The sequence below is a fragment of the Coregonus clupeaformis genome, chromosome 20 (genome assembly GCF_020615455.1).
Source record: "Coregonus clupeaformis isolate EN_2021a chromosome 20, ASM2061545v1, whole genome shotgun sequence".
Lineage (NCBI taxonomy): Eukaryota > Metazoa > Chordata > Actinopteri > Salmoniformes > Salmonidae > Coregonus > Coregonus clupeaformis.
In genome coordinates, this window is record NC_059211.1 from 53,684,712 (window position 1) to 53,708,979 (window position 24,268).

The 24,268-nt window shown below is 42.2% G+C and overlaps 1 protein-coding gene across 1 annotated transcript; it reads left to right on the forward strand.

Annotated features, from left to right (window-relative positions):
• Nucleotides 1-1,735: 1,735 nt before the first annotated feature.
• LOC121533926 (volume-regulated anion channel subunit LRRC8D) lies at nucleotides 1,736-11,638 on the forward strand. The gene is made up of 2 exons (XM_041840289.2): nucleotides 1,736-2,479; nucleotides 8,578-11,638. Coding segments are annotated over exons 1-2 (2,544 nt in total). The 5' UTR covers nucleotides 1,736-2,478; the 3' UTR covers nucleotides 11,121-11,638.
• The last annotated feature ends 12,630 nt before the right edge of the window (nucleotides 11,639-24,268 follow it).

Consider the following 24,268-nt stretch of genomic DNA (forward strand, 5'->3'; position numbering starts at 1 on the left):
CAGTAAATTACTGTTCCTGTCAATGACTGTATTTGATAAACACCCTTTATTGTGTATGTGTGTCCCCTTTGAAGGTTTAATAAAAACCTTTATTCAGCCAAGAAATCCATATTTTCATTGATGAAATATTCAAACAGACTGAACAGTCATGTACCAATGAGATGAATTAGTTGCATTGCAGTTGTGTGTGGTGTTGTTGCCATTCAGACTCAGCTAGCGTTGGTAGAGAATAACTGATAATTGACAAAGTACCTCAGCCTTAGGAAATCATTGGGGAAAGAAGTCACATATCCAGTTTGTACTAATCTTTATTTGATTTGCTGTAATACAGACATTATAAAAGCATACATTCAATCTAGCAATGTCTTCAATGTGTTTTTGAAAATGAAAGCATAGTCTTCCTTTATTCCCCATTTCAATAAGGAGAGGGCATTACCAGTATTAATGGCCAGCAGGCTCAGACAATATCCATAGTAACTATAGAGAAAGTACTCACACTTCAAGACCCTATTCCAAGGACTTGTGGTAAGCAGACGATCCCAATAATTTAAGTAGCCTAGTAAACGATGCACCTTCTGGTATGTTCTATTGCGAACTGTCTGGGACTCGTTGTTTCCCAGTTTACTACTCAAATATATTTTACTTATTAAGTCAAAAACGAAATTAACTGCGATACACTGGTCTCAAATAAACTAGGCTACACAGAGCCATGGCGGATCCACTGTAAAATGAGAGCCTTTTTATTGTATTAAAACGTGTTCCCGCAGATAGAACAATGAGACAGATATTTCACCGGATGTATAAATGTGAAGCATCCGCTTGGAGAGGAAGTCCACTGGCCGGCAGAAGATGGAACGAGATGGATTTTGGCCGACATTCTGCACATTTTCTCATCGATGAAACAGTTGATCTCAATACAGTTTTCTGTTCCTAAAACTAAAATCTGTTATGAACAGAGTGGACAGAGTTTTGTAGACTTTACCCTTTGCAAAAGTTTTGAAAAATCGCAAAGGCGAATTGATTTATTGCACACTCGCACTTCAGAGAAGGCGTTCCCTTACGGAAATATGCAGATGTTGCTAGATCGCGCCAATAGGATCAAGCTAGCTCGTGCTTTGCTCTGCCCACCTCCTTGCTTGTTCTGCCCACTTTGACTCATTTGTTCATATTGGAAACGTCAGGCTGTGGTGTATCTCGGTTTAGTTATACAAATCTTTGGTGTCCCAGTCCAACATGCCTAGCTCTGCCCACTGGGGCGTGGCTTACGGAGCGCTCTCTGAAATATGCGCTCGTATCGTCGTATTCCACCGGCTCGCCAACCATCCGCTCCGACAAAAATCAGACCGCGTCTGAATCTAGTTGCCTACCCCTGGATAAATTATTTTTCCAGCCCCCCAACCATCCGCTCCGACAAATATTATCCCGCGGCTGAATGTAGTTGCCTACCCCTGGCCTATACGCTCTAGTGTTAGGTTCAGAGACGGAAGAGGAAGCGAGATACTCCACTCGCTGTTTTTTCTGGTTCAATTAAAGTCAATGAACTACTATGTAGACCAGAACTAGCTGCTTTTGCATTGATGTCTATGGGAGACCCACCCCGTTAAGTAGACCGGAACTTACTATTTTATTCAATGGTAAACGGACTGAGTGAACTATCTTAATTTTTCCACCATTTTTGGTAAGCTAAAGCGATTTCTATCTGCAACGTTGTCCGCGCTAACGTTGCTGGCAGGACCCAAGTGTCTCACAGGGCAAGGAGAGCTGTACTTCGAAGTGTTTCAGCCAGACTGTCTTCGCCCTGTCCGAAATTATATCAATGCGGATTCAGGCGCGCAATAGTGGATCCCCAGTAGGCTACCTCGTGTGAAGCACACATGATAAATTCGAAATGTAATATAGAACACATGTTGTTTAACCATTTCACTCACAAACAGGACTTTCAATGTCAAGAGATTTATTTCCCAAGCGGGCATTGAGCAATTCCGTACATTCGCTATTGGGCTGTAGGATTTTTGGGGAAACGAATCCGCGCAGAAATAGTTTTTGGATGTTATCCTAATACCTTGGACAATGTGCATTGAACTGTGCTATTTGGATATAGTTAAAAGACGCTGGATAGGACCACATCCATTCGCAGTACTATCAATAGGCTATAGTGAAGAGGAATAATGCTGTGTCACATTTGGAGGCCACTCACGAGCATCGCGTGACAGCCAGTCTGAGCCATGCATGCGCCCAGTGCGCCATCGATGATGTAGTGGGATGTATCTAGTCTGGGCGACTAAACCGGCGATGTCTTTACCACGCTATGTGTTATAACCTTTTTAAAATCGACATAGGCACATACAGCCACTGGACTTTTATTTCAATCTATGTAGCCTACAGTAGCACTGGTGGACATAATGTTCTATGTAGGAGGATGTGGTGGGTAGCCAATATAATTTCAGTTGTCGGCGTACTGAACCCATTTTGGAACACAGTAAGTAGCCGAAGCTCTTCATAATATAGGAACCATATAACCTAGCTGATATATATAACGCAGTGTTTAGCCTTTTCTGTCATATGGCAATGTAAACAAGGCCTATTTAAAATCTCAGACTACTGCACTTGCATGTGGACCAGCAGCTTGTGAATACAGTAGCCTACAGTAGTGTAGCCGAGTTTTTCTCAACTAGGATGTGTTGAGAAACCTAGCTAACATGGTAGCTACCACAAACATCGCCACTTTTGATTGTGGGATGCTGTGGAATTGGAACAGTGGGACAAACTGATGTTTAAACGCTATAGGCTACCTCTATCACTGCTTTGCATGTCCCATATTTTTGAAAACTACATCAGCATTAGACTGCCTATGTTATATTTAAGCAATAAGGCACGAGGGGGTGTGTTATATGGCCAATATACCACTTCTAAGGGCTGTTCTTACGCACAACGCATCACGGAGTGTCTGGACACAGCCCTTAGCCTTGGTATATTGGCCATAAACAACAAACCCCTGAGGTGCCTTATTGCTATTATAAACTGGTTACCAACGTAATTAGAGTAGTAAAAATAAATGTTTTGTCATACCAGTGGTAAATGGTCTGATTTACCACGGCTGTCAGCCAATCAGCATTCAGGGCTCGAACACCCAGTTTATAATTACCACTAAATAGGAGTTGACATGGAGTTCTATTTTTATTCAGGATAAGACATTGGATCTATGGTAAGCCTAATATGAATATTTCACTGTCTCTAAAGTTCAAATGTCAATTTCCCCTCACACCTACTCAGGCATTGAACAGATTTTCATTTTGTTTGTGTGACTGTTCTTGTCTATCAGTGTATCAGTGTTTTGTTACTTGTCGTGTTGTATGTTTTTGTGTGGACCCCAGGAAGAATAGCTGATGCTTCAGCAAAAGCTAATGGGGATCCGAATAAACCAATTACATGCAACAATCAAGTGCATATGCTTGCTCAGTTTAAAATATGGGCATGTTGCACAACACAGTAGCCTAGTCTTGACACCAGGAGGCTGGGTAGAGTAGTGATCTGCCCAGCAAATCATAGCCTTCCTCTGTGTGATAATGCTCATCATTGGGAAAGCATATGGTTAATTTTATGTCCATGGGTCTACTGAGTGCTCTGATTGGATGCTTTAGATGCCAATCATTATCTGTTGACAAATGAGAGTGACTCTTGCATAGCTTTTCAGTACTTGACCTACTTTGGAAAAGGTCCATACTGAGGTTAGCTTAGGCCTTCAGTCAGTATGCCAGCCATATTCTACATAACTAGGCATAACCCTCACAGCTGCTGTTCTAGTCTTAACCCTCTTGTGCACAGCTGGCTATATAGCTGGAAATATAGAGTTGGCATAGTGGTTTATTTGAACTTGGAATATATGTCTGCTTTATTTGCAAAATGGTTAATTGCACATTTATAACAACATAAGTGTTCTCAACCAATGTTTAAAGGTAAACGATAACACATGCATCACCAAATCTTGAAGCTGGGACAAGTACACAGTGTACTGTCTACTAAGTCTACATTTCTGCTCACTCAGGAGTTCAGTTCCATCTTAAAGCAACGCCAACATCTGGGCCTCAGTGTGGTTATGCAAGGCTAGGGCTGCGTCCCAAATGTCACCTTATTCCCTATGTAGTGTGTAGGGAATAGGGTGGCAACTTGATCCCCAACTTGCACTGCCTCTGAAATACAGAAACTTGTACCAGTTGATTTCCATTGTATTTCAGCATTTTGTCTGAGCAGATTTGGATGTGGAAGATGGACGTTTGCATCTACATGTTGCATGCTATTTCTGTAGGCTGTGTCAATTGGTTACCCTCTGGATGAATGAGTGATGAACCACTGAAGGTGATAACATGGGCCAAGTGTGCATCACTCTGGACAGCAGGTCAGAGGAATGCATTATATGGATCCTTGCTAAATGGGCCATGTTACAATTCCCAGAAGTGGGATGGCGGCTGTGAGGCCATCGGAACGCACTTCCCGGACGTGTGAGGGGGCTGAGTAGTTGAAGCACGGGGATATGCATTCCCATTGGGAGGGGGCAGTGTAGCGATCCTCGCTCTATTAGCCATGTTACAATTCCCAGCAAGGGGGTTAACCTTATTAGCATGATGCGTAGGGTGTTTGCTTTCCTGCCCTGCCGTTTGCTACAGTATTATGAATGAGAGTATATTCAGTTCACTTCCAAGACTACTGCCATCTTGGACAGGTTTCTCTTGCAAAAGAGATTTTAACTGTGAGACTAAACTGTATATATATAAAGGTTAAAAGATGACGGTACCCAATAATGACATTTGAGAATGAATGTTGAATTATCATATAGGGTATCCGAATTTAAGGATCTCAGATGATATAGTGAATATATTGAAGCATTTATTTGTTTGAAGACAATATGTACCCTAATGCATATCATTTTGAATTAGACAAGATGTTTGAGGCCGCAATTAGCTTAAATGCACATAATTACAAATGAGCTACAGAGTACTCTGCCTGTAGCAAACGTGTGACTGATTGTCTGGCTGTTCACTTCACTTTCCAGTTCTCTATTCAAAGGACAAAATTAAGGACCACCCTTTGTTTTTTTTGCAGTTCTCTTTGTAGAGGCAGACATTCTTAACTCCCCTGCCATCTTTTCTGTCTGGCTGTCAGGTTTTAGTAAGGCTTTGGGTTTGTTCTTAACGCGTGAGTTAGTCACATCAAAGCCAAAATAAGTTTCATATGATGAAGGGTAGGTATAAATCTAGAGATTATCAAGACAAGCAAAGACAAAGACAGGAATGACTTAAGCAGTTTTTGATTAGATAATATAAAATAGAGTTTTAGGTGGAACATGTCATGACTAAGCCCATGTCGATAAGCTTTAGAAAGTGGAAAATATGCAAAGCCCTGCTGTTCTTCTGGTCTGTATGGTGTGCAAGGTCTTTCCACTCACACAAAATGTAGATTGTTTTAGAGTTGCGGATAGTGATGGGGAAAAATCGATACAGTTACATATCAAGATATTTTTTATCAAACTATCGTATTGTTTTGACAATATAACAATATTATTTTTGCGCTAGTTGGTTGTACCTGCACCAAAACTCCAGTATTTTTTCTTCATAGCTTGTTCTCCATCTTATTTTTTAAATAGGAAGCCAATTTGTTTTCAGCACTTTAATTTCCATGACTGATCAAAACTTGTTTTTTCATGGCTCTCTCTTGTCCCTCTGCAGCAGACATACAGTGCATTCAGAAAGTATTCAGACCCCTTGACTTTTTCCACATTTTGTTACGTTACAGCCTTATTCTAAAACTGATTAAATTGTTTCCCTCCCCCCTGATCAACCCACACACAATACCCCATTATGACAAAGCAAAAACAGGTTTTTAGAAATGTTAGCAAATAAAAATAAAAATAACCAAGAAATATTACATTTACATAAGTATTCAGACCCTTTACTCAGTACTTTGTTAAAGCACCTTTGGCAGCGATTACAGCCTCGCATGTTCTTGGGAATGACGCTACAAGGTTGGCACACCTGTATTTAGGGAGTTTCTCCCATTCTTCTCTGCAGATCATCTCAAGCTCTGTCAGGTTGGATGGGAGCGTCGCTGCACAGCTATTTTCAGGTCTCTCCACAGATGTTAGATCGGGTTCAAGTCCGGGCTCAGGCTGGGCCACTCAAGGACATTCAGAGACTTGTCCCGAAGCCACTCCTGTATTGTCTTGGCTGTGTGCTTAGGGTCGTTGTCCTGTTGGAAGTCGAACCTTCGACCCAGTCTGAGGTCCTGAGCGCTCTGGAGCAGGTTTTCATCAAGGATCTCTCTGTACTTTGCTCCGTTCATCTTTCCCTCGATCCTGACTAGCCGCTGAAAAACATCTGCCACCACCAAAGTAATTTAATCAATTTTAGAATAAGGCTGTAACGTAACAAAATGTGGAAAATGTGAAGGGGTCTGAATACTTTCTGAATGCACTGTATGGTGAGCAATATGTTTGGCACATCGAATTGCAATAAAATCACAGTATCGAATCGCAATACATACAGTACCAGTCAAAAGTTTGGACACACCTACTCATTCAAAGATTTTTCTTAATTTTTTTATTATTTTCTACATTGTAGAATAATAGTGACGACTTCAAAACTATGAAATTAGACATGGAATCATGTAGTAACCAAAAAAGTGTTAAAGAAATCAAAATATATTTTATATTTGTGATTCTTCAAAGTAGCCACCCTTTGCCTTGATGACAGCTTTGCACACTGTTGGCATTCTCTCAACCAGCTTCATGAGGTAGTCACCTGGAATGCATTTCAATTAACAGGTGTGCCTTGTTAAAAGTTAATTTGTGGAATTTGTTTCCTTCTTAATGCGTTTGAGCCAAGGTGACAAGGTAGGGGTGGTATACAGAAGATAGCCCTATTTGGTAAAGACCAAGTACATATTATGTCAAGAATAGCTCAAATAAGCAAAGAGAAATGACAGTCCATCATTACTTTAAGACATGAAGGTCAGTCAATCCGGAAAATGTCAAGAACTTTGAAAGTTTCTTCAAGTGCAGTCGTAAACCATCAAGCGCTATGATGAAACTGGCTCTCATGAGGACCACCACAGGAATGGAAGACCCAGAGTTACCTCTGCTGCAGAGGATAAGTTCATTAGAGTTGCCAGTCTCAGAAATCGGCAATTAACTGCACATCAGATTGCAGCCCAAATAAATGCTTCACAGAGTTCAAGTAACAGACACATCTCAACATCAACTGTTCAGAGGAGACTGCGTGAATCAGGCCTTCATGGTCGAATTGCTGCAAAGAACCACTACTAAAGGACACCAATAAGAAGAAGAGACATGCTTGGGCCAAGAAACACGAGCAATGGACATTAGACCGGTGGAAATGTGTCCGTTGAGATTTTTGGTTCCAACTGCCATGTCTTTGTGAGACGCAGAGTAGGTGAACGGATGATCTCCGCATGTGTGGTTCCCACCGTGAAGCATGGAGGAGGAGGTGTGGGGGTGCTTTGCTGGTGACACTATTATTTAGAAATCAAGACACACTTAACCAGCAAGCCTACCACAGCATTCTGCAGCGATACGCCATCCCATCTGGTTTGGGCTTAGCGGGACCATCATTTGTTTTCAACAGGACAATGACCCAACACACCTCCAGACTGTGTAAGGGCTATTTTACCAAGAAGGACAGTGATGGAGTGCTGCATCAGATGACCTGGCCTCCACAGTCCCCGACCTCAACCCAATTGAGATGGTTTGGGATGAGTTGGACCGCAGAGTGAAGGAAAAGCAGCCAACAAGTGCTCAGCATATGTGGGAATTCCTTCAAGACTGTTGGAAAAGCATTCCAGGTGACTACCTTATGAAGCTGGTTGAGGTGTGCAAAGCTGTCATCAAGGCAAAGGGTGGCTATTTGAAGTGTTTAACACTTTTTTGGTTACTACATGATTCCATATGTGTTATTTCATAGTTTTGATGTCTTTACTGTTATTCTACAATGTAGAAAATATTAAAAATAAAGAAAAACCCTTGAATGAGTAGGTGTTTCCAAACTTTTGACTGGTACTGTATAGAATCTTGAAAATTGCAATACATATCGTATTGGCACCTAAGTTTCGTGATAATATCATATTTTGAGGTCCCTGGCAATTCCCAACCCTAATGTTCATGTAGTAATGAAAGAAATGATTGGCAGATAGCCTAGAGGTTATGTCATAAAAATATTAGTCAGAAGAGGGCATGTTGCCATATTCAACGTAGGCTAATTGTACATGTTGATGAAGATGTACTGTTCTTTTCTTCAATGACGTGTGTTCTGCATTTTTAATGCCAAAATCTGAGTTGATCAGTGATGACTGATTTTCCAAATTGCATGTAGTCAAATTAGGACCCATAGCGATACATAATCTAATCAAGACATGTAATGTAATGTAATTCCCACTGATAAAAAAAATAAAAATAAAGAATGTGGGCTTAATTAATTTTCGGAAGGTATTTAATTGCACTTTTTTTGTTAAATCATGTGTATATTCTGTTTGCCACTGTTTAATTAAAACGTCTGCTTTCTGTTGCAGTGATGTTTACTCTTACAGAGGTAGCTGCCCTGAATGACATCCAGCCAACCTATCGGATCCTGAAACCATGGTGGGACGTCTTTATGGACTACCTGGGCGTCGTCATGCTGATGCTGGCCATATTTTCTGGAACCATGCAGTTAACCAAAGACCAGGTGGTTTGCCTTCCCATCCTGGAACAAGCTTCAGAGGACCCCAGCGGCTTCACGACACCGCAGCCAGCGGAGGGGTCTGGTTCTGGGTCAGGGAACGGAGGAAGCAGGGTGACGCTAGCTGCCGCTCCACTAATGACTAAAGATCTACCGGATAGTGTTGTTCATCAGATCCACTTTACACAGTCTGGTGGTGTTAGACAGCCGCCTCCTCCAACAGGCGTCAGGACAAACCTGGACTTTCAGCAGTATGTTTTTGTCAATCAGATGTGCTACCATGTCGCCCTGCCGTGGTATTCTAAATACTTCCCATACCTTGCTCTCATACACACCATCGTCCTCATGGTCAGCAGTAACTTCTGGTTCAAATATCCAAAGACTTGTTCGAAAATAGAGCATTTTGTGGGGATTCTGGGGAAGTGTTTTGAGTCTCCTTGGACAACCAAGGCTTTATCTGAGACGGCGTGTGAGGACTCAGAGGAGAATAAGCAAAGGCTCACTGGTGCCCCTTCCCTGCCAAAACATTTCTCAACCAGCAGTGAAGAGGGAAGTCCTAACCAGTCCACCCCGATGCTGGCTAAGTCTGGGGTGAAGTTCACTGCTGATAAACCTGTCATTGAAGTCCCATGCATGAACATACTAGACAATAAAGATGGAGAGCAGGCCAAAGCCCTATTTGAAAAGGTTAGGAAGTTCCGTACCCACGTGGAAGACAGTGATTTGATCTACAAGCTCTACGTTGCCCAAACAGTGATCAAAACGGTGAAGTTCATTTTGATCTTGTGTTACACAATGACGTTTGTTGCTGCCATTGACTTTGACCATGTGTGTGAGCCTGACATAAAACATTTAACTGGGTACACTAAATTCCAATGCACACATAACATGGCATTCATGTTAAGGAAGCTGCTTGTCAGCTATATTTCCCTTGTCTGTATATACGGCCTCATCTGTATATACACTCTCTTCTGGCTCTTTCGACGACCTCTCAAGGAGTACTCTTTTGAGAAAGTCAGAGAGGAGAGTAGCTTCAGTGACATTCCTGACGTGAAGAACGACTTTGCGTTTCTCTTGCACATGGTCGATCAGTACGACCAGCTGTACTCTAAGCGTTTTGGCGTCTTCCTCTCTGAAGTCAGTGAGAACAAGCTGCGGGAGATCAGCTTGAATCACGAGTGGACATTCGAGAAACTGAGACAGCATGTAACCCGCAACGCTCAGGACAAACTGGAGCTCCATCTCTTCATGCTGTCAGGTCTGCCAGACGCTGTCTTTGACCTGACCGATCTGGAGATCCTGAAGCTGGAGCTGATCCCAGAGGCCAGGATAACAGCTAAGATCTCCCAGATGATCAACATTCAGGAGCTGCACTTCTACCACTGTCCTGCCAAAGTCGAGCAGACTGCGTTCAGTTTCCTTCGTGACCACCTCCGGTGCCTTCATGTCAAGTTTACGGACGTAGCCGAGATCCCCACTTGGGTGTACCTGTTGAAAAGTCTGAGGGAGCTGTACTTGGTCGGGAATCTGAATTCTGAAAACAACAAGATGATAGGCTTAGAATCTCTCAGAGACCTGAGGCATCTAAAGATTCTGCATTTAAAAAGCAATTTGACGAAGGTTCCGACCAACATAACAGATCTCTCTCCACACCTGCTCAAGCTGGTGGTACACAATGACGGTACTAAACTCCTGGTACTGAACAGTTTGAAGAAAATGATGAACCTAGCTGAACTGGAGCTTCACAACTGTGAACTGGAGAGGATACCCCATGCTATTTTCAGTTTGACCAACCTGCAGGAGCTGGACCTGAAATCCAACAACATTCGCACCATTGAGGAGGTCATCAGCTTCCAGCACCTCAAGAGGCTGATCTGCCTCAAACTGTGGCACAATAAAATAATTACCATTCCATTGTCCATAAGCCATGTCAAAAACCTTGAGTCCCTCTATCTTTCGCACAATAAACTTGAATCTCTGCCTGTACCCTTGTTTAACCTGCTCAAGCTGAGGTATCTGGACATTAGCCACAACTCCATAGTGGTGATTCCGCTGGAGATTGGTTTCATGCAGAACCTCCAGCACTTTGCCATTACAGGCAACAAGGTGGAGGTAGTACCCAAGCAACTGTTTAAGTGCACCAAACTGAGGACACTATGTCTGGGACACAACTGTATCGCCATCCTTCCAGAGAAGATCAGCAATCTGGTGCAGCTAACAAACCTGGAGCTGAAGGGAAACTGTCTGGACCGCCTGCCGCCCCAGCTAGGCCAGTGTCACCTCCTCCGCAGGAACTGCCTGGTGGTGGAGGACCACCTGTTTGACTCACTCCCCCTAGAGATCAAGGAGAGTATCAATCAGGAAGTCAACGTACCCTTTGCTAATGGGGTGTGAGTGTGGAAGGACAGTGACAGTCACTTTACCCATACAGGAGTGGGATTACAAAAATGAGACAACAACTGTCCACTGTCAATGTTTTTAATTTCAACATGTGAACTGAAAGAAAGGTTTTTGCTCAGGGCTGACTCATCATGAAAGAACAGATTATGTTTTAAACTGGTAGAAAATGGCACTGTGCTCACTCATTATGAAAGAAGATTCCAGGGACTGTGGAAAAAGCCATAATTATGGTCTAGTACAAGAATGGTAGGTTAGTTCCAGAGTTATGGCCTGGTTCCAGAGTGATGGTCTGGTTCAAGAGTGATGGTCTGGTTGAAGAGTGGTCTGGTTGAAGAGTGATGGTCTGGTTCCAGAATGATGGGCTGGTTCCAGAATGATTTGGTGGTTCCAGAGTGATGGGCTAGTTCCAGAATGACAGGCTAGTTCCAGAATGATGGACTGGGGTGTAATCATTAGTCCAAAACAGAACGTTTTGCAACTAAAACTAGAGTTTCTATTGGACAATTAATGTAGGTCCTCCCCCGTTTCGTTCCGTTTGCTTCCGTTTAAGAAATGTTTTGCAACAGAATCGGCGTAATGACTACGCCCCTGGTTCCAGAATCGGGCTAGTTCCAGAATGAGGGTCTGGTTCCAGAGTGACGGCTAGTTCTAGAATGACGACAATGTTTGTGTTAGACCACTAAATGATTAGTCAATGTTCTGAGGAAAATGGATGCTCCTCTTAATAATAACGGAACAGTGAATGGTGGTGTATAATTTATAGATGCCAGGGATATATGTTCTGATGAGATTTTATCTTTGTGTTCTTTTGTTTTATAGCAACATTTCTCGACTTTTTACCTGAATCCAGGAAAGTCCATATCGTTGCTGTCTGATGAAAACCTCTTATCTCCAAAACACACTTTTCAGGGAATAGAAAGAATGACCCTATTTTCCCAATAACGAACATACAATTATGAAACTTCATAAGCTATTTTGAATACATTGTCTTGTCATGACAGGTTCAGAGTACATTGAGGGGAGTTAGTGCTTTCAATAAATGTTTTTAAAAAAAGGTTTTCATCAGACAGCAACGATATGTAGCAGTTTAGGGATTCCTCTCACGATTTATACTTTGATATCTTGTTATGTATATTTCATACAGTATATTACCTGCAGCTGTGTGAAAGGAACAACCAAACTCTCCGACAAATGCGACAACCCAGTCAACAAGCCTGCCTATGCCCCTACTGTGTTAATACTGTACTGTCAGAACCACACTCAATTAACAGACTGAAGAGTCCATCAACAAGGATGATTATAAAACACTATTGCAGGGTTTCCCAAACTCGGTCCTCGGGATCCCAAGGGGTTCACGTTTTGGTTTTTGCCCTAGCACTACACAGCTGATTCAAATAATCAACTAATCATCAAGCTTTGATCATTTGAATTGGCTGTGTAGTGTTAGGGCAAAAAACAAAATGTGCACCCTTGATGTGACAACCCCTATGTATCTGTAATATGGCCTTGGCTGCTAACTAAATAACTGTGCATGTGTATGTTTACTATCCTAGTCTTATGCTCATAAATGTGTCAGTAAAGTATTTAACTCTTTCAACAGACATTTTCAACACGTTCGTTCTCCTATGACGCATTCATACTCAAATAAAACCATGTCCCGAATGAATTTCACAATATGTTTGAAGCATTTCAACTAGCCTACAACCACTGATATGGTTGTATGCAACAAGAGCGTGATGCAGGCCATGCCAGGTCAGTTTTAATTGTTTTGCACCTTTCAATAAGTCAAAAGTTTCTTATTTTCCTGCATTCCATTGGTGGCACACTTTTAGTTATATGGCGCGTATCTTTTCCATTAATTTGGGATTCAGACCTGCAGATATCTCCTAATGCATTTAGGCTGATCTACACTACAGATGCTGTTAAATATGGATTCACCTCAACATAATACCACTTTTTTGTTGCATGGAATCATCTGACAAACTTAGACTTTTGGGTGAACTTTCCCTTTAATTTGAACTTTTGTTCAACCAGTGAAAAATGCTGCCATCTCAAGTGCTGCAGTGTTCAGTCTCATATAGTTCAACGATTTTGAATGTTAAGGTATGACAATTGCAACTCAATAAAGGAATTGCGAAGCAAACCAACTGTGTCAAGTCTTGCATGGATTTGATGACAAGGTCATGGGGTTATGAGTAGATTGCACTTGCAAAGTATAGATTTCAATTATTGGAGCCCCAAATCAAAATGTATCAATCACAATGTGGACGATCGAAAGATTAGAATGATAGAATATAAGCATGAACATATTTGATGCATTATTGATGAACTGCAATACATTTTAAGAATGTTAATATGGCATAATGTGATGACATTACCATTTCCAAATTATTCTTATTATTTTCTCTCCATGATTGTATTTTGAAACTTGTTTAAGATAAATGTTTGTTCCTTGTTTTATATTGTATCATTTTGTAGAACATGTTTTTACCAAGGTATTTATATTTAAAGTCATGAGAATAATGTGTAGAGAGACTGTCTAACCAAAAGGTTAGAATGAGGGATCAAAGCTTGATTTCTGACTTGTAATGTTTGACAATCCGTAAATTAGGCGTGCTTGTGTGTGTATGTGCACGTGTGTGTGTGTGTTTGGCAAGGAATGATTACTTGATTAAGTTCCAATACAAATAATATGATTTTTTTTGGAAACAACAGATATAATAAGGGGGTCTCATATGAAGCCCTTGTCCTTTTGTTTTTGTTTAGTACTGTATAGTTTTAAACAGGGAGTATTTCCACAGTTGCTGAATTACAACAATTGCATTTTAGTTTTTGAAATTATTATTTTAAACATTTGAATATAATATTTTGTCTTTTAACCATATGATATTCTAATGTTTCTCTTCTATATCTGTTAAACTAACACAAGCTACACCACCACCAAAAATATATTAGGTACAACTACATACTTCCTTCCTAACAGACCATTCCAGGTTATGCAATCCTATTTGTGTTGACAACTGTACATTGTGTAATATTATTATTATACCAACCACACTGTGTACCTGACAACGATTAATGCCATTATGATGGAAGATAACAATGTAATCCCTGCAGCACTTTCAAACCACTCCTGATCAAATTCCTCCTGGTTAGGCCTACCTGTCAATTTAATTTTCAGATCATGTATTACAGGCAAGATATTTTTTTCGATGAACAATAAACACAATGAAATATATTTTGGACCTGTTTTATCTTTGACACTTACAGTAGATACCAATATTACTTTTTATTATTTCAATTAATTATCCGTTTATCGATCTGTTTTGAATGGGGTTCTCAGATGTGCACTTCTGCTTTCTCTTGGGAATGAGGATGCAACATATGAAAAGTCTATTAGAGTCCCTGATGGAGCGTAGGCCTAGTGGTCTCGGACTGCCACCGTGTGGGCAGATAACGTTAATACAGGTTATTTCCTCGTAGAAAGGCCTATTTACATGGCAAAACCGCGAACTTTCTAATATTTTTTAAAATCTTACTTCACTGACACTACTGTTATTTAGATATGTTTCTCTTCAAATAAAACGTAATTGGTTGTTTTTAGTCCATATAGCAAATAATGCAGTCAAAAATACGCGGGGTCCCGCCCTCCCCCACAGGTGTTCAGTTGTGTCAATCAGCCCAGTTGCTGGGTACGCATGTAGCCTAATTTAGGCAATTAGCGTGTTTCATCATAGTTAGGCTATTTGACTGGTACTATTCAAATCATCACAGAGTTAATTTCGTCATCAAAAATAGTGACACAAATATTTTTTATTAAGATATTGAGACACACTTTGGAGGGGCCTCTCATCATGAAACACTGGACTATATCCGGAAGCAAGCCAAATATGAAGAGTGAGTAATTACGTTTTCGCATGTAAATCCAGGGTTCTCCAACGATTGAATAGAATTTGGATTGACAATTCTGTGCACCTGAATGTCAACCTTAGGCCTAGTATTCATTGGGGATTTCTTTGTTCATGTTTTCTGTACAAATCAAATCAAATCAAATTTTATTGGTCACATGCGCCGAATACAACAGGTGCAGACATTACAGTGAAATGCTTACTTACAGCCCTTAACCAACAGAGCATTTATTTTAAACAAAAAAGTAAGAATAAAACAACAACAAAAAAGTGTTGAGAAAAAAAGAGCAGAAGTAAAAATAAAGTGACAGTAGGGAGGCTATATATACAATAGAATAAAGTGACAGTAGGGAGGCTATATATACAGGGGGGTACCGTTGCATAGTCAATGTGCGGGGGCACCGGCTAGTTGAGGTAGTTGAGGTAATATGTACATGTGGGTAGAGTTAAAGTGACTATGCATAAATACTTAACAGAGTAGCAGCAGCGTAAAAAGTATGGGGTGGGGGGCAGTGCAAATAGTCCGGGTAGCCATGATTAGCTGTTCAGGAGTCTTATGGCTTGGGGGTAGAAGCTGTTGAGAAGTCTTTTGGACCTAGACTTGGCACTCCGGTACCGCTTGCCGTGCGGTAGCAGAGAGAACAGTCTATGACTAGGGTGACTGGAGTCTTTGACAATTTTGAGGGCCTTCCTCTGACACCGCCTGGTATAGAGGTCCTGGATGGCAGGGAGCTTTGCCCCTGTGATGTACTGGGCCGTACGCACTACCCTCTGTAGTGCCTTGCGGTCAGAGGCCAAGCAGTTGCCATACCAGGCGGTGATGCAACCAGTCAGGATGCTCTCGATGGTGCAGCTGTAGAATTTTTTGAGGATCTGAGGACCCATGCCAAATCTTTTTAGTCTCCTGAGGGGGAATAGGCTTTGTCGTGCCCTCTTCACGACTGTCTTGGTGTGTTTGGACCATGATAGTTCGTTGGTGATGTGGACACCAAGGAACTTGAAGCTCTCAACCTGTTCCACTACAGCCCCGTCGATGAGAATGGGGGGCGTGCTCAGTCCTCTTTTTTTTCCTGTAGTCCACAATCATCTCCTTTGTCTTGGTCACGTTGAGGGAGAGGTTGTTGTCCTGGCACCACACGGCCAGATCTCTGACCTCCTCCCCTATAGGCTGTCTCATCGTTGTCGGTGATCAGGCCTACCACTGTTGTGTCGTCGGCAAACTTAATGATGGTGTTGGAGTCGTGCCTGGCCATGCAGTCATGGGTGAACAGAGAGTACAGGAGGGGACTGAGCACGCACCCCTGAGGGGCCCCCGTGTTGAGGATCAGTGTGGCAGATGTGTTGTTACCTACCCTTACCACCTGGGGGGCGGCCCGTCAGGAAGTCCAGGATCCAGTTGCAGAGGGAGGTGTTTAGTCCCAGGATCCTTAGCTTAGTGATGAGCTTTGAGGGCACTATGGTGTTGAATGCTGAGCTGTAGTCAATGAATAGCATTCTCACGTAGGTGTTCCTCTTGTCCAGGTGGGAAAGGGCAGTGTGGAGTGCGATAGAGATTGCATCATCTGTGGATCTGTTGGGGCGGTATGCAAATTGGAGTGGGTCTAGGGTTTCTGGGATTATGCTGTTGATGTGAGCCATGACCAGTCTTTCAAAGCACTTCATGGCTACAGACGTCAGTGCCACGGGTCGGTAGTCATTTAGGCAGGTTATCTTAGAGTTCTTGGGCACGGGGACTATGGTGGTCTGCTTGAAACATGTTGGTATTACAGACTCAGTCAGGGACATGTTGAAAATGTCAGTGAAGACACTTGCCAGTTGGTCAGCACATGCTCGGAGTACACGTCCTGGTAATCCGTCTGGCCCTGCGGCCTTGTGAATGTTGACCTGCTTAAAAGTCTTACTCACATCGGCTACGGAGAGCGTGATCACATAGTCGTCCGGAACAGCTGGTGCTCTCATGCATGCTTCAGTGTTGCTTGCCTCGGCGAGCATAGAAGTGGTTTAGCTCGTCTGGTAGGCTTGTGTCACTGGGCAGCTCGCGGCTGTGCTTCCCTTTGTAGTCTGTAATAGTTTTCAAGCCCTGCCACATCCGACGAGCGTCAGAGCCAGTGTAGTATGATTCAATCTTAGACCTGTATTGACTCTTTGCCTGTTTGATGGTTCGTCGGAGGTCATAGCGGGATTTCTTATAAGCGTCCGGGTTAGAGTCCCGTTCCTTGAAAGCGGCAGCTCTACCCTTTAGCTCAGTGCGGATGTTTCCTGTAATCCATGGCTTCTGGTTGGGGTATGTACGTACGGTCACTGTGGGGACGACATCATCGATGCCCTTATTGATGAAGCCAGTGACTGATGTGGTGTACTCCTCAATGCTGTCTGAAGAATCCCGGAACATGTTCCAGTCTGTGCTAGCAAAACAGTCCTGTAGCTTAGCATCTGCGTCATCTGACCACAGGAGTTCATGTTGAGTACATTTCAAAAGATAGTGTCTCGCAAAGAGGAGCTCCCAAAAGAAGTCATGAAAGGTATGGCTTTTCTTCAGAATACCCAAAATGCCCTGGATTGTGAATGCCAGAGGAGGCTGGTGGGAGGACAGGCTCATTGTAATGGCTGGAATGGAATAAATGGAACGGAGTCAACATGTGGTTTCCATATGTTTGATGTGTTCAACACCGTTCCATGAATACCATTCCAACCATTACAATGAGCCCATCCTCCTATAGCTCCTCCCTCCAGCCTCCTCTGGCGAATGTCCCCCATTCACAATCCAGTCAGTCAGTCGCTCTGATCACAGTCAGCCTCTACAAAGGGTGACAGAGGAAGACTACTTGAGAAAGATCGAGATGGTCCACTGTGCTGCCTGTGAAACTCACCTCCCTGCAGTCCTGTCTTTTGTCCAGCACCAACTCAAGTCCTCCAGCCACATACAGAACAAAGTGGTATGTTTAAGCAATAAGGCCCGAGGAGGTGTGGTATATGGCCAATATACCAAGCTAATGGCTGTTTTTATGCACGACGCAACATGAGTGCCTGGACACAGCCCTTAGCCTTGGTATATTGGCCATATACTACAAACCCCCGAGGTGCCTTATTGCTATTATAAACTGGTTACCAACGTAATTAGAGCAATAAAATGTTTTGTCATACCAATGGTATACGGTCTAATATACCACAGCTGTCAGCCAATCAGCATTCAGGGCTCGAGCCACCCAGTTTATAACTAGTTTTAACCCCCGTTTGCACAATATTAATATTTTTCATAAAATATAGCACATTATAAACAGTACCTCATATGCCTTGTGATCTAGTGACATGTTGACCCTTTTATAATGTTTTTGAGCAGTCATAACTACTTCTAGATTACTGGAATTGATAGTAATGTACTGTAACAAGAAATTCATTTTTTTATTTCTCTTTTCTCCAAGGTATACAAAGAGCAGTTGAAGAGGGAGAGTGTATTTGCTGCCAACAGCATCCTCAACAGTGCCAGTGTAAAAGCCCGTTATGAGAAATACATGAAGATAAACTACTCACTTTTTACACTTTACTCCAGTTGTTGTCCTTCACTTAACAGGGCTCGGCTCAAATGGTTTCAGGTCTACAACATTTACCAGTATGAGCTGAATTTCTGTTCATAGAAAATATTGGTGCTGTATTTCCAGGGAGAGGATCCATTTGATACTGACGTGAGGGAAGGAGGAGGAGCTGTTGAGTGAAGACCAGGAGGAAAACAGCGCCAATGAAGGAGACCCAGATCAAGATGAGGCTCGGCACATTGCAGAGGAGGTACAACTGGAGGACGTATAAGGGCTGAGCACATCATGTTTCACCTACTGTATGCTGTGCTCAGGTTTCTGTCAAAACAAAACAAGCACTGTATGGATGCGCTTAAAAGTAACTGTCCAGTGAAAATCGCCCTTTTAAAAGTTCATATTCTTTAAACTAATGATGTTGTTGACTCACCCTATACTCGTACTTGTGGCCAAAGCATAAATTGGAGAAAACTCCCCCACCTCAAACTTGTATCTCAAACAGACCGTTTCAAAAATGCTTGCTATTTCCTTATAGAGGATGATGTCATCCTCCTGAGGAGGATGAGCTAGCCAATCAGCGATCTACTCGCATTCATATTTTTATATGCCCACACCATCCTATTGTTGGGGTATGCCCACACCATTCCAACACAGAAAAGCTGCTTTTTAACATACTTAATCAATAAAAAATCAGAAGGAAAACTATTTCACTCATATTGTGTAATTAATTATAGGTCATATTTCATAGAAATCTGGAAACACTGTACAGTTACTTTAAAGATAATTTTGATTATAAATACATTCACAAATGTTGTTGTCTATATCAGTGCATATTTATAAGTGTGTGATTGCTTTGTGGTTCCAGGGAATCTATATTACTGGACACATTATTTTGTAATCTCTACAGAATATGCTGTCATGAAGTGATGTGTGACTGACCATTCACCAAGTACCTGTATGGTATGTGGGATTTCTTTGAGTAAACTTTTCAGATATTATGGCTTCTCTTCTTGTTGCCTTTACATCCAATGTCTCTCATGAACCACATTTACAGTGCCTTGCAAAAGTATTCATCCCCCTTGGCATTTTTCCTATTTTGTTGCATTACAACCTGTAATTTAAATGGATTTTTATTTGGATTTCATGTAAATGACATAAACAAAATAGTCCAAATTGGTGAAGTGAAATGAAAAACATGTTTCAAAAAATCCTGCATATGTATTCACCCCCTTTGCTATGAAGCCCCTAAATAAGATCTGGTGCAACCAATTACCTTCAGAAGTCACATAATTAGTTAAATAAAGTCCACCTGTGTGCAATCTAAGTGTCACATGATCTGTCACATGATCTCAGTATACTGTATATACACCTGTTCTGAAAGGCCCCAGAGTCTGCAACACCATTAAGCAAGGGGCACCACCAAGCAAGCGGCACCATGAAGACCAAGGAGCTCTCCAAACAGGTCAGGGACAAAGTTGTGGAGAAGTACAGATCAGGGTTGGGTTATAAAAAAATATCTAAAACTTTGAACATCCCACGGAGCACCATTTAAATCCATTATTAAAAAATGGAATGAATATGGCACCACAACAAACCTGCCAAGAGAGGGCCGCCCACCAAAACTCATGGACCAGGCAAGGAGGGCATTAATCAGAGGCAACAAAGAGACCAAAGATAACCCTGAAGGAGCCGCAAAGCTCCACAGCGGAGATTGGAGTATCTGTCCATAGGACCATTTTAAGCCGTACACTCCACAGAGCTGGGCTTTACGGAAGAGTGGCCAGAAAAAAGCCATTGCTTAAAGAAAAAAATAAGTAAACATGTTTGGTGTTCGCCAAAAGCCATGTGGGAGACTCCCCAAACATATGGAAGAAGGTACTTTGGTCAGATGAGACTAAAATTGAGCTTTTTGGCCATCAAGGAAAACGCTATGTCTGGCGCAAACCCAACACCTCTCATCACCCCGAGAACACCATCCCCACAGTGAAGCATGGTGGTGGCAGCATCATGCTGTGGGGATGTTTTTCATTGGCAGGGGCTGGGAAACTGGTCAGAATTGAAGGAATGATGAATGGCGCTAAATACAGGGAAATTCTTGAGGGAAACCTGTTTCAGTCTTCCAGAGATTTGAGACTGGGACGGAGGTTCACCTTCCAGCAGGACAATGACCCTAAGCATACTGCTAAAGCAACACTTGAGTGGTTTAAGGGGAAACATATTTAAATGTCTTGGAATGGCCTAGTCAAAGCCCAGACCTCAATCCAATTGAGAATCTGTGGTATGATTGCTGTACACCAGCGGAACCCATCCAACTTGAAGGAGCTGGAGCAGTTTTGCCTTGAAGAATGGGCAAAAATCCCAGTGGCTAGATACCCCAAGAGACTTGCAGCTGTAATTGCTGCAAAAGGTGGCTCTACAAAGTATTGACTTTGGGGGGTGATAGCCACATTAGCGGCTAATTAGCATTTCATTTTTGGGGGGTAAATACAGGCAAATATATTGATAAAACATTTTACATTTTAGTCATTTTAGCAGACGCTCTTATCCAGAGCGACTTACAGTTAGTGAGTTTTATTTTATTTTTCATACTGGCCCCCCGTGGGAATCGAACCCACAACCCTGGCATTGCAAACGCCATGCTCTACCAACTGAGCTACATCCCTGCCGGCCATTCCCTCCCTTACCCTGGACGACACTGGGCCAATTGTGCGCCGCCCCATGGGTCTCCCGGTCGCGGCCGGCTAGGACAGAGCCTGGACTCGAACCAGGATCTCTAGTGACACAGCTATAGCACGCTCAAGTTGTCTGTTTTTTTTTCTTATTTCTTGTATGTTTCACAATTTTATTTTATTTTGCATGTTGTGTAAATCAAATGATACAAACCCCCAAAACATCCATTTTAATTCCAGGTTGTAAGGCAACAAAATAGGAAAATTGTCAAGGGGGGTGAATACTTTCGCAAGCCACATCCAACCATTTCTTGCGGCTGAATTACCTGACACATGAAAAAGTCACCACTGAGCTGATGGAAACATGAAATGCAGACAATTTGTTCGTTTGACATGGTGAGATCTTTTTTTCTGTAAAATTAATTATGCGAGAAAAGGCGGTGGAAACGCCTTTACGCGCAAATATTGATATTATTGAGTACCACAGTATGAGTCATAATACCCATAAAACCTAGAGGTAAAACCCGGAAATGGTTCCAATCAGTTTTTCCCCATTCACTTTTACCATCGGGGATATTAGAACTACTTCATATAAGGTCTGAGTTTCGTGTAGGCTTAACCTGGCGTGACGTTTTGATAACCGCGCAAATCTCTCTCGGACAAGGTAACTTGGGCCTCCCGAGTGGTGCAGTGGTCTAAGGCACTGCATCGCAGTGCTAGCTGTGTCACTAGAGATCCTGGTTCGAGTCCAGGCTCTGTCCTAGCCGGCCGCGACCGGGAGACCCATGGGGCGGCGCACAATTGGCCCAGTGTCGTCCAGGGTAAGGGAGGAAATGGCCGGCAGGGATGTAGCTCAGTTGGTAGAGCATGGCGTTTGCAATGCCAGGGTTGTGGGTTCGATTCCCACGGGGGGCCAGTATGAAAAATAAAATAAAACTCACTAACTGTAAGTCGCTCTGGATAAGAGCGTCTGCTAAAATGACTAAAATGTAAAATGTAAAATGTTTTATCAATATATTTGCCTGTATTTACCCCCCAAAAATGAAATGCTAATTAGCCGCTAATGTGGCTATCATACAGAACTAGACATCCTGTTGCAAGCTTTGATGTCATCCCTCTGGCATTTGTAGTGAACTAGCTTTCCGTCGATCTGAAGCTAGGATGGTTCTGTGCTATGTAGCGGATTGTAACCACTACTCCGATAAGCACATGTGCGTCGCTGGAACTGTGTGATAAGGTAAGCCCTGTTTGCTAGCTGGTAACAATCTATTTTGGTTAGGTCAAAGATCTGTTGTTAGCCAACGTTAGGTGCTTGTGAATATTAGCTAGTTAGATAACCATCAACTGTAATTACGTGTACAACGCACGTTACCTTCCTTACAAATAAAAAGAAAACCAGCATAATGACTGTTGTGACTTTATTATTGACAAGGTCTTTATGAGCTAGCCAGCTAGTTAACGTTAGCTCAGGGTTTGTGTAGTAATACTTTTTCATGTGGTGAATAGCTAGCTAACGTTAGCCCACCAGCGCAAGGGTATAGCTAGTTAGGCACCTTGGTTTGCTAGTTGGCTACATTACCAAACGTTGCACCACAGATACACTACCGGTCAAAAGTTTTAGAACACCTACTCATTTCTTAATTTTTTACTATTTTCTACATTGTAGAATAATAGTGAACACATCAAAACTATGAAATAACACATATGGAATCATGTAGTAACCAAAAAAGTGTTAAACAAATCAAAATAGATTTTACATTTGAGATTCTTCAAATAGCCACCCTTTGCCTTGATGACAGCTTTGCACACTCTTGGCATTCTCTCAACCAGCTTCATGAGGTAGTCACCTGGAATGCATTTCAATTAACAGGTGTGCCTTCTTAATGTGTTTCAGCCAATCAGTTGTATTGTGACAAGGTGGGGGGTATACAGAAGATAGCCCTATTTGGTAAAAGACCAAGTCCATATTATGGCAAGAACAGCTCAAATAAGCAAAGAGAAACGATAGTCCATCATTACTTTAAGACATGAAGGCCAGTCAATACAGAACATTTCAATAACTTTAAAAGTTTCTTCAAGTGCAGTCACAAAAAAACATCAAGCGCTATGATGAAACTGGCTCTCATGAGGACCACCACAGGAATGGAATACCCAAAGTTATCTCTGCTGCAGAGGATAAGTTCATTAGAGTTACCAGCCTCAGAAATTGCAGCCTAAATAAATGCTTCACAGAGTTCAGGTAACAGACACATCTCAACATCAACTGTTCAGAGGAGACTGTGTGAATCAGGCCTTCATGGTCGAATTGCTTCAAAGAAACCACTATTAAAGGACACCAATAATAAGAAGAGACTTACTGTGTCTTTGTGAGACACCGTGTGGGTGAACGGATGATCTCAGCATGTGTATTTCCCACCGTAAAGCATGGAGGAGGAGGTGTTATGGTGTGGGGGTGCTTTGCTGGTGACACTGTCTGTGATTTATTTAGAACTTAACCAGCATGGCTACCACAGCATTCTGCAGCGATACGCCATCCTATCTGGTTTGGGCTTAGTGGGACTTTCATTTGATTTTCAACAGGACAATGACCCAACACACCTCCAGGCTGTGTAAGGGCTATTTTACCAAGAAGGAGAGTGATGGAGTGCTGCATCAGATGACCTGGCCTCCACAATCCCCCGACCTCAACCAAATTGAGATGCTTTGGGATGAGTCGGACCGCAGCGTGAAGGAAAAGCAGCCAACAAGTGCTCAGCATATGTGGGAACACCTTCCATTCCAGGTGAAGCTGGTTGAGAGAATGCCAAGAGTGTGCAAAGCTGTCATCAAGGCAAATGGTGGCTATTTGAAGAATCTCAAATATAAAATATATTTTGATTTGTTTAACACTTTTTTGGTTACTACATGATTCCAAATGTGTTATTTTATAGTTTTGATGTCTTCACTATTATTCTACAATGTTTAAAATATAAAAAATAAAGAAAAACCTTTGAATGAGTAGGTGTTCTAAAACTTTTGACCGGTAGTGTAGGTTT